Here is a 15,953-nt window from a genome sequence, read left to right as displayed (position 1 = left end):
AGAAAACATCATGTTGACTCTCATGAACCAAATTTACACAACAATATAAAACTATTAACATGTTGCAATTTATTTTCCTGTTTTGGACCATTACAAAGTTTATTTAATTTAATTTTTTTAAATACAGATAATGTTGAATCATTGAGAGCCTGGTGGGAAAGCTTAATTGCTGGCATATCTCAAAACTGAAAGTTAAAAGGTTAAGTTGGGCATTATTCAACAAACCCATGTCAAATCTTTACAATACAAATGGCATGTTAGTTTTTGGCGAACATTTCGTAAACATGCCGAAATAGCGTGATTGTTGGGGACTATTTTTTATTATTTACTAATACTATATTCTGTGAATGAAATCAATATATTGCTCTGGTGAATATTTGCAGCAGCAGGTAAAGTAATTCACAATGTTCATGCAGATGTTCATAAAGAGGTAAGCACTCCACTCACCAATATGTTTTTAACAAAAAAACTAAACATAAATAAGATACAATAGGCATGTGATATGTAGCCTAAACATTTTTTAAAAACATTTTTATCACCAGACTTATTCTCTAAGTCTAAACCAATTTTCTGTGTCTGTTCCGTGTTTTTTTTCTTAATCAAATTTAAAAACCAAAAATTCTGCATTGCCCAGGTAAGTAAACTGAAAACCCCCTATGACGTGTATTTTGAGAAACTGGATTTTTTTTGCTGTAAGCCGTAGTAGACATTTAACTCCGCAGAATGAATAGAATATATGAAAGATTCATTTTTGAATGAACCTTTCCATGACATTTAAAAACATGTAAATGCGCCTTTATATATAGGCTACATACACATAGGTGAATCACATTTTAAAAGGCTGAATCTGCAAATGTGCACAGATGCATTGTCAGACCTTGTACATAGTGAGAAATTGTTTCCTGGTGAAACTCACTCCAACTGACTCACAGGCACTCATGTCTTTATATATTGGCATTGCCATGGCTATTAAAAGCTTGAGGTCCTACTACCTAGGGGGCAAAACCCTTTTTTTGGAAAAACAGACATGGAGCGCTGTGAAAGGTTGTTCACCAAAAATGACATCTAGGACCTTCCAGGATCCCAACCTGGGTGGACAACCTGGTCAACTAGCTGCTGGAAAGCTACAGCGGGCCGATCAGAACCACTGTTTAAGTGAATGGGGGTGGGCTAATGGGGAATTTTTTGAACTTATAGATATCATTATGAAACTTTGCCAGTTGATTACTGACATTAAAACAACAACTTTTTGTATTACAGTATTTCCAAAAAGTTTGAATAAAGTTTGAATAAATCTGAAAAATCATCAATATCTTACTAATGATGCGTAAATTTGCATATCTGCAAAGCCCCAAAATCTAGATGTTGGACAAAAGCAGAGTCAATTTGTTTTAAATTTTGAAAACAAAACAAGTGTCCAAATGCCTGAAGAATCAGTGTACCTTCCGTTCAATCGATATCCGTTTGGAAATCAAAACATGAAAAATGAAAAGTGACCTGTTTTTTTAATAATCATCCTCTCATCTACATTACATATTATACTAAAACACGTTTTTATCCATTTGTAATCACAATTCATGACCAGGATATCAAATATGAGAATAATGGCCTAAATGTTGATTTTGAAAAATACATGTTTCAATTTAGTGAAAGAAGTGCGTGCGCACGCGCGTGTGTGTGTGTGTGTGTGTGTGTGTGTGTGTGTGTGTCGAGGAAAGAAGAAACTTGTCTAGGCTATATTTTGTCCACGTTTAGGCTATAGGCTATCTGAATTGAGCTTTTTGTAAAATAAGGCTCTTGATGGTAGCCTATGACAGACAATGACATAGCAACCTTTGGCAGCCAGCCAAAATATGTTTCCCCTCTCAATAAAGATTAAACATTTGGTGGTTTGTCCCGTTTTGATCTGGATCAACAGCTGTATGTCTGTCGCTGTTTAGATCATGCCTCGTTTCCTATGAGCAGCACAGTTCGGTTCGGCACGGTTCGGCAGGGTTACCCTATTAGAACTGCCATGCGTTTCCACTACCGACAAGAGGCTTTAGCCTACTTAAAAGACGGAGATAGCCACGGTCAGAAAACGGTCTATGGGTCAGAGCCATCACGGCGCTGGTCCATAGCTCGTGGCATTGTGGCAGCGGGACAGTTTAACTAAGTTTATCAGTGCGATGCTGACGTCCGCACGTAATCGGTGATTAATGAATGAAGAGTAAAACAAACATTTATTAGATGATTATGAGACCCAAGGCAATTGCCTACCTTTGCGCAATGGATAAGTTCTCCTCTGGGCGCGCGCGCAAAAACACGCACACGCGTGCGCACGCACTTCCTTCACTAAATTGAAACATGTATTTTTCAAAGTCAACATTTAGGCCATTATTCTCATATTTGATATCCTGGTCATGAATTGTGATTACAAATTGATAAAAACGTGTTTTAGTATAATATGTAATGTAGATGAGAGGATGATTATTAAAAAAACAGGTCACTTTTCATTTTTCGTGTTTTGATTTCCAAACGGATATGGATTGAACGTAAGGTACACGGATTCTTCAGGCAGTTGGACACTTGTTTTGTTTTCAAAATTTAAAAACAAATTGACTTTGTTTTCTTCCAACATCTAGATTTTGGGGCTTTGCAGATATGCAAATGTACGCATCATTAATAAGATATTGATGATTTTTCATATTTAATTAAACATTTTGGAAAATACTGTAATACAAAAAGTTTCTGTTTTAATGTCAGTAATCAACTGGCAAAGTTTCATAATGATATCTATAAGTTCAAAAAATTCCCCATTACCCATTCACCCCCATTCACTTAAACAGTGGTTCTGATTTGCTATGTCGGCCCGCTGTAGCTTTCCAGCAGGTAGTTGACCAGGTTGTCCACCCAGGTTGGGATCCTGGAAGGTCCTAGATGTCATTTTTGGTGAACAACCTTTTACAACGCTCCATGTCCATAAAATCACTTTGCCCCCTAGGTATACAGTAATAATCTGCATTACTTATGATGTTCAGTGTAATGAAGTGATTGATACACTTTCGACAGTGCTAGGAACAAATAGATCCCACTGATGCAATTATGCGATTTAGCCCATAAGCTTTTTTTTTATTTGGTTGTGTGTCATAAAGGGGGCGCGCGTGTGTGTGTGTCGAGGAAAGAAGAAACTTGTCTAGGCTATATTTTGTTCACGTTTGAATTGAGCTTTTTGTAAAATAAGGCTCTTGATGGTAGCCTATGACAGACAATGAAATAGCAGCCTTTGGCAGCCAGCCAAAATAAAATCAGAGTTCTGCATGGGTTAAACTGTGTGTGTGTGTGTATGAAGATGTGAGGGGGAAAAAGAGTATGTGCCATTTCCTTTCAACCAGTACATAGGATGATGTGGACTCCAGAGTCAGTAAAAACAGGACCGCTCATGTCTCCTACTGTGAGAGCATTTGACCTAGAAAAGACAAATACAAATGAATATGCTGTTTCGGCTAAACATAGAATATGATGTGCATTATCACCTTGGGTGTGTCATAAAGTGCCACTAGTGCTGGGAAATAAGGGCTGCAATGCCAGAAAGGCAAGGCAAGGCAAGTTTATTTATATAGCTCAAAGTGCTCAATAACAATGACGCAAAAGAAAAGAAACACAACTTTGGCAGACAACACAGAAACTCTGTGCCTGACTAGAAAACATCATGTTGACTCTCATGAACCACATTTACACAACAATACACTGTGTGCAAACATTTTAGGCAAGTTGTATTTTTGAGGATTAATTTTATTATTGAACAACACAGTGCTCTCGGTCATTCCAAAATGTTAAAGAACCTAAACCTGAATGTTTACGAAAGTAAAAGTGAGGTTTTGTCTTTCTTACAAGAATATATGTTTTGCTATTATTAGGCAACTATAGACCCCCTTCCTTACCTGACTTAAACCCTATTGAGAACCTGTGGGCCCTGCTTAAACGGGATATTTACAGTGAAGGAAATCAGTACACCTCTCGGAACAGTGTCTGGGAGGCTGTGGTTGCTGCTGCACAAAAAGTTGATCATCAACAGATCAAGAAACTGACAGACTCCATGAATGGAAGGCTTGTGACAGTTATTGAAAAGAAGGGTGGCTATATTAGTCACTGATTTTTTTTTGACATGTCAGAAATTTTTATTTGTAAATTTTGAGTTGTTTTATTATTCTCACTTTAACAGATGAAAATAAACAAGTGAGATGGGAAAATGTTTTATTTAGTTGCAGAATAATTCTGCATACTAATAGTTGCCTAATAATAGCAAAACATATATATATATATATATATATATATACAGTCCCCTCCATAAGTATCGGAACAGTGAGGCCAATTCCTTTATTTTTGCTGTAGACTGGAAACATTTGGGTTTGACACCAAAAGATTAATATCAACATTTCAGCTTTCATTTCCAGGCATTCACATCTGGATCTGATACACAACTGAGAAGATATAATTTTTTGAAAAAGAACACAACATTTTTAGGCAAGCAAAAGTATTGGAACAGATAGACTTTAAATAAATTAAAGTGAATAAACCGTAATATTTTGTCGCAAATACTTTGCTTGCAATAACTGCATCAAGCCTGTGACCCATTGACATCACAAAACGTTTGCATTCTTCTTTTGTGATGCTTTTCCAGGCTTTCACCGCAGCCTCATTCAGTTGCTGTTTGTTTTGGGGGGTTACTCCCTTCGGTCTCCTCTTTAGCAGGTAAAATGCATGCTCTATAGCTTTTAAGTCTGGAGATTGACTTGGCCAGTCTAAAACCTTCCATTTCCTACCCCTGATTAACTCCTTTGTTTTTGCAGTTTTTTTGGATCCTTATGTTGCTGCATGATGGAGCATCTTCCAATCAGTTTGGTTGCATCTTTCTTTAAATTGTCAGACCGAATGTTTCTGTAGACTTCTAAGTTCATTTTGCTGTTGCCATCATGTGTTACTGTGTTGTTGTCAAGATGAACCTTTACCAAAGTGATGGAAAGGCTAAAGTTTGGAGAAAGAAAGGATCTGCTCATGACCCCAAACATACAAGCTCATCTGTGAAACACGGTGGAGGCAATGTCATGGCTTGGGCTTGCATGGCTTCTTCTGGGACGGGCTCATTATTCTTCATTGATGATGTAACACATGATGGCAACAGCAAAATGAACTCAGAAGTTTACAGAAACATTTTGTCTGACAATTTAAGGAAAGATGCAACCAAACTGATTGGAAGATCCTTCATCATGCAGCAAGATAATGACCCAAAACACAACAAAGGAGTTAATCAGGGGCAAGAAGTGGAAGGTTTTAGACTGGCCAAGTCAATTTCCAGACTTAAACGCTATAGAGCATGCATTTTACTTGCTAAAGAGGAGACTTAAGAGAGTAACCCCCTAACACAAACAGCAACTAAATGAGGCCTGTAAAAGCATCACAAAAGAAGAATGCAAAAGTTTGGTGATGTCAATGGGTCACAGGCTTGATGCGATTATTGCAAGCAAAGTATTTGCGACAAAATAGTAAGTTTTATTCATTTTAATTTATTTAAAGTCTATCTGTTCCAATACTTCTGCTCGCCTAAAAATGTGGTGTTCCTTTACAAATAATTATATCTTCTCAGTTGTGTATCGGATCCAGATGTGAATACCTGGAAATGAAAGCTGAAATGTTGAGCTATTGTCTCATATTCATCTTTTGGTGTCAAACCCAAATGTTTCCAGTCTACAGCAAAAATAAGGGAATTGGCCTCACTGTTCCGATACTTATGGAGGGGACTGTATATATATATATACATATATATATATATATATATATATACATATATATTAGTGGTGGGCCGTTATCGGCGTTAACGTGCTGCGTTAACGCAAAACTCTTATCGGCGATAAAAAAAATATCGCCGTTAATCTCTTATTCCACCTCCTGTTCGGCTCAGGGGAGATGGTTCCCTCCAGGGCCGATGGCTGTTCGCCGTCAGGGTGAACCCCCTTCCGTGTGTTCTCTGGTCGGGTAATAATAGCCGGGGGCCGTTGTTGACACTTGAGGAGCCTTTATTGCAGGAGCGAAGCTTCTCTCACACACCCGCCGCTCTCTCTCTCCATCACTTGCCCACGACACACACCACCTGGCTGCAGGATCGCTAATGTAACACTCAGCGCCAAACCCCCTTCACAAATCTGTCTATTCAATGTTTACTTATGAATGTATCCATGTACGTAACTCTGACATGTACATAACTTAATTTATTGTTAATAATATGGTCTGTTTATAAATTCGGCATATGATTAAAGCATCTAAACGCCCGTAATCATGTTAAACGTTTACTGTTTTTAAGTTATTAATGCCACTCGCTCCCGCAGATACACAGCAGAGGGAGGTCTTATATTCAGCCATTGCTAAAGGGAGTGCTGTATTATGGAACGGCCGCTGTGGTACGAAATTCCAGTCTCAACAATGTTTCCTACACGAAATTATAACTCTAGCGTCTACAGCCCGTTGTTTTCATGTAGTGTAACTTGTGTAATGTGTTACATTATTCAGCTGTTGCCGTGATGTCGGCTAACGCTGATGCTAATGATAACTAGCTCTCCGTCGCACAATAGACTGTAGGTTGGTGTTGCAGCCAGCTGTTAGGTGAAGCGCTGTCCCACAGGTAAAAGCCATGGACCTATAAAGCCTGTCCAATATTCACTCTAGTCCAGCTTCTTGAAAAGTTTATAAGGACTTTATTATTTATGTAAAAATTATATTTAATGTTTCACTTGAAGCACAAAAGTAATGGCTTTATTTTCTGTTATAGCCTATAGCCTACCCAACAAATTAGTTTTTTCGTTTTTTTAAGCACAAAAAACAGTGCAATGTTGTGATTTTTAGCCTTATATCTGATTAAATTGTTAGAATATTATTTGTTCGCAATAATTAGACACTCGTTCTGATGACGAAATGAAAGCCACCTGGCTTGAGAAACACGTTCTCAAAGACTTACTTTGAGTCATTATTTAGGGAGCACACACATATTATGAATGAATTCAAATGAGCCATTTTAATCTAGATTAATCTAGACTAATTCCAAAATTAATCTAGATTAATCTAGATTAAAAAAAATAATCTATGCCCACCTCTAATATATATATATATATACATATATATATATATATATATATATATATATATATACATATATATATATATATATATATATATATATATATACATATATATATATACATATATATATATACATATATATATATATACATATATATATATATATATACATATATATATATATATATATATCTCATAAGAAAGACAAAACCTCTCTTTTACTTTCGTAAACATTCAGGTTTAGGTTCTTTAACATTTTGGATTGACCGAGAGCACTGTAGTTGTTGAATAATAAAATTAATCCTCAAAAATACAACTTGCCTAAACATTTTGCACACAGTGTATGAAACTTTCTGGAACTAATAAAATATTTACGTGTTGTAATTTCTTTATGAAGTTATTATTACTATTTTTTTTAAATAGGCTACAGATAATGATGAGCCTGGTGGGAAAGCTTAATTGCTGGCACATCTTAAAACTGAAAGTTAAAAGGTTAAGTAGGGTAATATTCTGTACTTTGGTTCTTGTCAACAAACCCCATGTCAAATCTTTACATATAAAAAGGCCAAATACAAAATGGCATGACAGTTTTTGGCGAACATTTCATAAACATGCCGAAATAGCGTGATTGTTGGGGACTATTTTCAGCTGTGAATGTAAGCAATATATTGCTCTGGTGAATATTTGCAGCAGCAGGTAAAGTAATCCACAATGCTGCTCATGTAGATGTTCATAATGATGAGGGAACAATTCACCAATGTTTTAACATTTTTTGAACAAAATAAGAGCTCTAACCAAAGAGAAATAAGATACACGCTCTACACCAACAAAGTCGGTGCCAAAGTGAATAGACAGTCCCACCAGCCAGTAAGAACAGAGAATCGAAGCCTTGCTCTGATTGGTCAAAGTGTACAGCTCATGTTTACTTTGACCAATCAGAGCAAGGCTACGATTCTACGCTATTTTCTCCCCAAATCATATACCCCAGCTTTAAAGTTGTAGATCCATTTTTTCTGTTATAAAATAAACCACTCGGGGAAAAAAGAAACAAGCAAGACCAGAGATCTACAAAACAAAAGGATTTTTTTAATGATCAAACCAAAATTCCAATGACAACAGTGTGACAGTTCATCTGAACTTTGATGCTTTAAAAAGTTGCGGAGCTGATGGTTAAAACCTGGAAGTACTTAACTGTGCCATCTTTGCATATCATAGGGGGGACTTGTTCTTGTAAATGCAACGGATAAACACATTTAAATCTACACTAAAGTTGGGGAACAATACAAAGAAAAACTGCAGGTTTCTGCAATAACTAGAAAGTATTTTTAAACATCTCATGAAACTTATTTCCAAAACAATACCTCAGATAGGGGAACTGCTTTGGCACGCATACAGGTTACAAGAAAACATACAGTAAATGGTCCATTTGAATTCATGCACATACAAAAACACAAGCTTTTACAGATGCATCGGCAAACCTTGCACATCGTGTGAAACTGTTTCAAGGTGGAACTCACTCCAACAGAGTCACAGGCACTCATGTCTTTATATATTGGCATTGCCATTGCTATTAAAAGCTTGAGGTCCTACAGTTATAATCTGCATTACTTCTTGATGTTCAGTGTAATGAAGTGATTGATACACGTTCGACAGTGATAGGAACAAATAGATCCCACTGATGCAATTATGCGATTTAGCCCAAAAGCTTTTTTTTTATTTGGTTGTGTGTCATTGAAATAAAAACACAGTCCTGCATGGGTTAAACTGTGTGTGTGTGTGTGTGTGTGTGTGTGTGTGTGTGTGTATGGTGTGTGTGTGTATGAAGACTTAAGAGGGAAAAAAAGTATGTGCCATTTCCTTTCAACCAGTACGTAGGATGATGTGGACTCCAGAGTCAGTAAAAACAGGACCGCTCATGTCTCCTACAGTGAGAGCAAAGGAAGCATCTTCAAAAGGCTTCTGCATTTGACCTAGAAAAGACAACAGCAAATGAATATGCTGATTCAGCTAAACATAGAATATGATGTGCATTATCACCTTTGACCTGTATGTACCTGAAGTTCTGCTTTTGCTTGCAGTGGAGTTTCTTTGAAATACATTTATTTTTAACCTTTCTTTATTGAAGTGAATTAGGTTTCAGTTTGAGTTGTGGGTGTGTCATAAAGTGCCACTATTCCTGGGAAACAAGGGCTGCAATTCCAGAAATAACAATGACGCAAAAGAAAAGAAACGAAACTTTGGCAGACAACAGAAACTCTATACCTGGCTAGTAAGCATCACATTAACGCTCATGAACCAAATTTACCCAACAATATGAAACTTTCTGAAACTAATAAAATATTTACGGGTTGCAATTTATTTTCCATTTAACAATATGTGGACCATTACAAAGTTTTAATTTTTTTATTTTTTTAATACAGATAATGATGAATCATTGAGAGCCTGGTGGGAAAGCTCAATTGCTGGCATATCTCAAAACTGAAAGTTAAAAGGTTAAGTTGGGCAATATTCTGTTCTTTGTTTTTTGTCAACAAACCCCATGTCAAATCTTTACATATAAAAAAGGCCTAATACAAAATGGCATGATAGTTTTTGGCAAACATTTCTAAAACATGACAAAATAGCATGATTGTTGGGGACTATTTTCAGGTAAAGTAATCCACAATGCTCACGTAGATGTTCATAATGATGAGGTATAATAGGCAGGGATATGTTTTTTTTGTTTTGTTTTTTACAATTTTATCACCAGATTTATTCTCTAAACCAATCTTATGTATCTGCTCCGTTTTTTTTTCTCTCAAATCTAAAAAACTAAAATCCTCCTGCATTGCCCTGGTTAGTAAACTGAAACCCCCCCTATAACATGTGGGTAAAACTTGTGTGTATGTGAGTGTTTACCTTTGCCGAATAATCCCAGATCTCCACCATTCTTAGCCGAGCTGCAGTCACTGAACTGAGAAGCCAGGGACTCAAACTTCTCCTCCCCAGACTTGATCTCTTCTATATACTCTGCACAGAATAGAGATATAAAACAAAAACAAATTAAATAAGTTGCTCAGACCCAAACAAACCACATCCCCCCTCTCCCAGGCAGCCTTACGTACTCTGAATGAGTTCCAGGGCCTCGTCTTTAGTCCGTGTGATATTCTGTTCCCGCCAAGAAGATGGACGACGCGACTGGTCATGTTTCACCAGGAGGTGAGAGCAGCGCACCTGAGCGAGTGGAAATAAAACAAATAAACTGATCAATTTAGTTATGCATACATCAGTACCAATTTAATAAGAAAGTAATGGCTCTCATTCTTAAAAGCATTTATTAATGCTTTACAAATCAACAATAACCCATTAAAAAATATGGTACCTGGAACTTTTAAATATTTTTGAAACAGTCTAACTTTTCCTCTGATGATAAATGACATGTAAGAATGAACAAGAATGAACACAAACTGAAAGTTCCTTGGAGCACCTTTAATTACTCCAACCTTTGGGCAGAACGGTATGTGTTGAGTGATGCGATTTCCGTTTTATCAGCTCTTTCATAGAAAGTCAGTGGATTTTTAGAAAGTAATAATCTCATAACTATTCACGATTTACTCACATGACTGTAAACTTTCTGGAAAACGGAGTCAATTATTAATACAATCACAATGAGTTATAAAATGGTGAGAAGTTGTTAACGCCTTAAACTTCCCTGACATGCCAATCATTTAAGACGCTATGCAGCCTAACTTTGCAACCCGATTATTTATATACAGTATCTCACAAAAGTGAGTACACCCCTCACATTTCTTCAAATATTTCATTATATCTTTCCATGGGACAACACTGAATAAATAACACTACAATCTAAAGTAGTCAGTGTACAGCTTGTATAACAGTGTAAATTTACTGTCCCCTCAAAATAACTCTACACAGCCATTAATGTCTAAACTGCTGGCAACAAAAGTGAGTACACCCCTAAGAAAAAATGTCTAAATTGGGCCCAAAGTGTCAATATTTTGTGTGGCCACCATTATTTTCCAGCACTTCCTTAACCCTCTTGGGCATGTAGTTCACCAGAGCTTCACAGGTTGCAACTGGAACCCTCTTCCACCCATTCATGACAGCATGACGGAGCTGGTGGATATTAGAGACCTTGCGCTCCTCCACCTTCCGTTTGAGGATGCCCCAAAGATGCTCAATAGGGTTTAAGTCTAGAGACATGCTTGGCCAGGCCATAACCTTTACCCTCAGCTTTTTTAGCAAGCCACTGGTCGTCTTGGAAGTGTGTTTGGGGTCGTTATCATGTTGCAATACTGCCCTGCGGCCCAGTTTACGAAGGTTGAGTGCACATGCTCAGCGTCATACACAGAGGTTGGCTTTGGAAAATAGAAGTATGAGTGCTGCCAGCATTGCTGAAGGGTTTGAAGGGGTGGGGGGCCAACCTGTCAGTGCTCAGACAATACGCCACACACTGCATCATACTGGTCTGCATGGCTGTTGTCCCAGAAGAAAGCCTATTCTAAAGATGATGCACAAGAAACCCCACAAAAAGTTTGCTGAAGACAAGCAGACTCTGGACATGGATTACTGCAACCATGTCCAGTGGTCTGATGAGACCAAGATACATTTATTTGGTTCAGATGGTGTTAAGAGTGTGGGGTGGCAACCAGGTGAGGAGTACAAAGACAAGTTTGTCTTGCCTAGTCAAGCATGGTGGTTGGAGTGTCATGGTCTGGGGCTGCATGAGTGCTGCCAGCACTGTGGATCTACAGTTCATTGAATTCTAACATGTACTGTGACATACTGAGGCAGAGCATGATCCCCTCCCTTCATAAACTGGGCCGCAGGGCAGTACTGCAACATGATAACGACCCCAAACACAACTCCAAACGACCACTGGCTTGCTAAAAAAGCTGAGGGTAAAGGTTATGGACTGGCCAAGCATGTCTCAAGACCTAAACCCTATTGAGCATCTTTGGGGCATCCTCAAACGGGAGATGGAGGAGCGCAAGGTCTCTAATATCCACCAGCTCCTTGATGTCGTCATGAATGGGTGGAAGAGGATTCTAGTGGCAACCTGTGAAGCTCTGGTGAACTCCATGCCAAAGAGGGTTAAGGCAGTGCTGGAAAATAATGATGGCAACACAAAATATTGACACTGTGGGCCCAATTTGGACATTTTCACTTAGGGGTGTACTCACTTTTGTTGCCAGCAGTTTAGAAATAAATGGCTGTGTGTCGAGTTATTTTGAGGGGACAGTAAATTTACACAGTTATACAAGCTGTACACTGACTACTTTACATTGTATCAAAGTGTCATTTATTCAGTGTTGTCCCATGGAAAGATATAATGAAATATTTGAAGAAATATTGTGAGATACTGTATAGGGATGTGAACAATGTGTCGATTCTCGGCTCGATTGTCGACTCATGCTCAAGACGACTAATAGAAATCGGTAAATCGGGGTTTTTACTTTATTAGATGTTTTGGGGACATGGGAGACGTCCGTTATGAGAGTTCACGTGTGGTCACGAGCGCGCTGCAGACGCTTAATTTCTGCAATGTGCGCGCATTAAATGTCCAGTGTGGGTCAACAGTGCAGTGCAACATATGCAGCATAAAGTTATAGCATTCGTCTACGACCGTGATGTTAAATCACCTTCACACAAAGCCTCCGCCCGGACAAAGCAGCGAGTAGCGCTGTGACGGTGACTATCACCGGGAGACCTCGCAAGTATGAGCGAGTGAGTCGCCGCTCAAAAAAAGCTCTCAGTGGTTTGATGGATAAAATGATAACCGGGGGTATCCTGCCCGTTAATGTTGTCTACAGGAACGGCTTCCGCGATCTGTTTGTATGTCTCAAGTCTAAATACACAGAGGCATGTCGGCAAACTGACAGCGCGACTGAAGGGACTGTAGCCTACAGTGAGCCGCTCTCCTCCGTTAGTTTCTGTTTTCAGCCGAGTAAGTTACATTCACCTCCGACGCATGGACAGCGTTTTTAAAATTAAAGGCTCTCATTTTATTATCAAAAAGGCTTTGATGCAGATGAAGTCTGAACACACACAGCGAGCGGCAGCAGTGTTTTTTAAAGGAAAGCGCAGTTTATCAGCACCACAACTTCGTGCTGCTGCCGCAAAAAAAAAGGCACACTGCCTTTTTTTTTCTTTTTGAATGGCACAGTAAATCGATCGATTTGTCGATTCATGCCTCCGACACGTCGACACGCAAATAATAAGTCGTTTAACATCCCTAATACTGTATCAGTCCCATCTCTACAATTAACTATATTATTTACCTGATTTTATCCAATTATATGCATGTACTAATAAGATAATCCTGGTGATATGTTTGGTGCAGTTACTGTTGTTCCTCGTTTAATAGTGTCCAAAAACAAAAAGGCAAGAAGTGAGTTCAGTTTATAGAAACACAAAAATCACAATCACCCATTTACTGGAAATAGGTCTGCCCAGTGACGGTGTGTGTAAACAAATGAGGTGTCTTGAAATGTCCCCATGCCGGTTTATTAAATCCTTCTGTCTGTGGTTGACATGTGAACAGAGTGTCTCTGATAATTAAATGTGAGCAGCTCATTCATTGTACATTTTATGAAACTGGGTGTGTATGTATAAACAGCATCTTTGGATCAGAATCAACTTCAACATGAATGCAATGCCACAAGCTGGCAGGAGAAACATAAGCTTAAAGAGTGGATGTTAGTGGTAATATAGGAGAAATATTGAATTAAACACAATTCAAACACAATTCTGCAGATTGTTTATCTTGAACCATTTAAAAATTATAGATGTTAAAAATAAGTAAGAATGAAAAATATATACAAACATGGGCTTCATGCTAGAGAACCATATATATTACATTACTTTATAAAGGTACAGCAGTTCAATTTCTTCTTAACACATATAAATAATGAGCCAATCACATGGCAGAAACTTAATGCATTTAGGCATGTAGACCTGGACAGGAAAACGTACTGAAGTTAAAGCCGAGCAACAGAATGGGGAAGAAAGGGGTTTTAAGTGACTTTGAACATGACAATGTTGAGGGTGCCCGAAGGGCTGGTCTGAGTATTTCAGAAACTGCTGGTCTACTGGGATTTTCAGTCACAACCATCTCTAGGGCTTACATAGAGCTTAAAAAAACAACTACACACACAGGATTGAAATGGCAGAGTGACATGATCAGCAGAGGGTTTGCAGTCCAGTTGCTGAACTGCTTTCATTTCTGCAAACCACCAGATGTCACTATATTCTCGTTAAGTTCAATGCTCCAAGCTTTTACATTTTTTCGCAAAAAGTCATGATTTTATTCGTCAAATCACTGACCTGTTTTTATGTTGTAAAACTCTTGTTTTGAAAAGTGCAGTATAAAAGTTTATTATTATTTTAATAAATACATTAAAAGAATTGTGCATAACAACCTTATCCGGCTCTCCTCCATGACCATCTCCCACCGGACGTTCCCATACGCTGGCATTGGTGATGTGGTTAAAGTAGTACACTTTGCCTGCAGGCCAAAGACAGAGAGAAAGTAGTTAGCTGCCTTAATTGTTTTCATTTATTTTATTGTGTTTCAAATAAATGAAGGAAACAGAACAGGGTTAAAGAAACAAAACATTTACACATTAACGCCTTTTCCATTTGTTATGGAAACAAAACACTACTCCACATGATTGCATGGCGGGCTGCAGACTCATAATACTTCACATACAAGTTATTCCAATGATTCTTTGCATCACTAATAAGGACACAGAGTTGATGTTGTGGTATTAGGAGATCATTTATATTTGTGCCTCCGTAATTGAGAGTCAAGAGGTTTTTCATTTTGTTTTAATTTGCAGAAGACAGCTGCCTGCTGTGGCTGCAAACAAAGTTGATGAGAACAAAGTTGAAGGCCGAAATACCAAAACAATATCCACAATTATCGAAAACGCAGGAGGGGAGTTACAGTTCCGAGGGTTCCTCAGAACCGTTCATGTTACACACACAAGCATTAGACACATTACAAATATACATTAGCAGGGTTCCATTGAGGACATTATAAAATACAACTTGTAATTAAATTAAAGACCACTTAATGAAATAACAACTGAGAAAAACCTGACATCTATTACATTGGATTAGGTACAATTTGCAATTCATACAATAAATGTGTCCTCCTCGATATGGTCCAATGAAAAAGTAATATCTACTTATTGTTGAAGGTTGAAAAATGTTTTTTTAACCCTGTAGCAACAATGATAACGTTCTGATAAGGGAATAGTTCAGGTTTTAGTAAACAATCTTTAGAAATGGGGCACATTTAGCAGAGACCTACAAACCACATGTATGTGTGTGAGTGTTTGTGTGTTCTGTTCTCCCAAATACAAGTGTGTATATGGCAAACACCCTGCTGATGCTCGCGCCCACTCGGCGGAGTGACGTCATGCAGGGCCCTGCAGCAGCTAGTTTGAATGGACCAAATACATAGCGAGACACCACATTTATTCAAAAACACCTATTGCATCGAATCACACATCACTGTGTCCACATTAAACCCATTGGACTTAAAGTCACACCTGCCTCGTTTTTTTAACAGATTGGCACGATGCTGGGGCTGCTAAGCTACTAAGCTAACTTTATTACATTTAGCATATTTAGCCTTTCCTACAGCTTCATTACATTACCTGAACTGCGGCTCATTCTCTTCTCCCATCCAGAGGGTAGCTTCTCCTCGTCTGCCATTATTATTATAATTGTTTTCTATGTAGTAATGTAAATATATTTTTCCAAATGTAGCTAGCGTGTGCCAGGCTTTGCAGTTTCAGCAGCTACAGGCGAGTTACGACAGTTAGCTGTTT

General features: G+C 38.1%; 1 protein-coding gene across 2 annotated transcripts; it reads right to left on the bottom strand.

Moving 5' to 3' along the window:
• Positions 1 to 8,179: 8,179 nt before the first annotated feature.
• pin1 (peptidylprolyl cis/trans isomerase, NIMA-interacting 1) lies at positions 8,180 to 15,925 on the bottom strand. 2 transcript variants are annotated; one of them, XM_080029674.1, is made up of 6 exons: positions 15,780 to 15,925; positions 14,535 to 14,620; positions 10,218 to 10,326; positions 10,012 to 10,122; positions 8,936 to 9,083; positions 8,180 to 8,904 (listed from the first exon to the last, which is right to left on the bottom strand). In XM_080029674.1, exons 1-5 carry the CDS (start codon positions 15,835 to 15,837, stop codon positions 8,974 to 8,976), a joined length of 474 nt encoding a protein of 157 aa, XP_079885800.1. In that variant the 5' UTR covers positions 15,838 to 15,925; the 3' UTR covers positions 8,180 to 8,904; positions 8,936 to 8,973. The 2 variants fall into 2 exon arrangements, with proteins under 2 accessions (XP_079885800.1, XP_079885799.1); XM_080029673.1 differs by having other exon boundaries at positions 8,180 to 9,083.
• Positions 15,926 to 15,953: the final 28 nt, after the last annotated feature.

This window comes from Ammodytes marinus (genome assembly GCF_949987685.1).
Source record: "Ammodytes marinus genome assembly, chromosome: 6".
NCBI classification, from domain to species: domain Eukaryota; kingdom Metazoa; phylum Chordata; class Actinopteri; order Uranoscopiformes; family Ammodytidae; genus Ammodytes; species Ammodytes marinus.
Note: the sequence above shows the minus strand (reverse complement) of the source record. Positions and strands in the feature narration are given on the sequence as shown.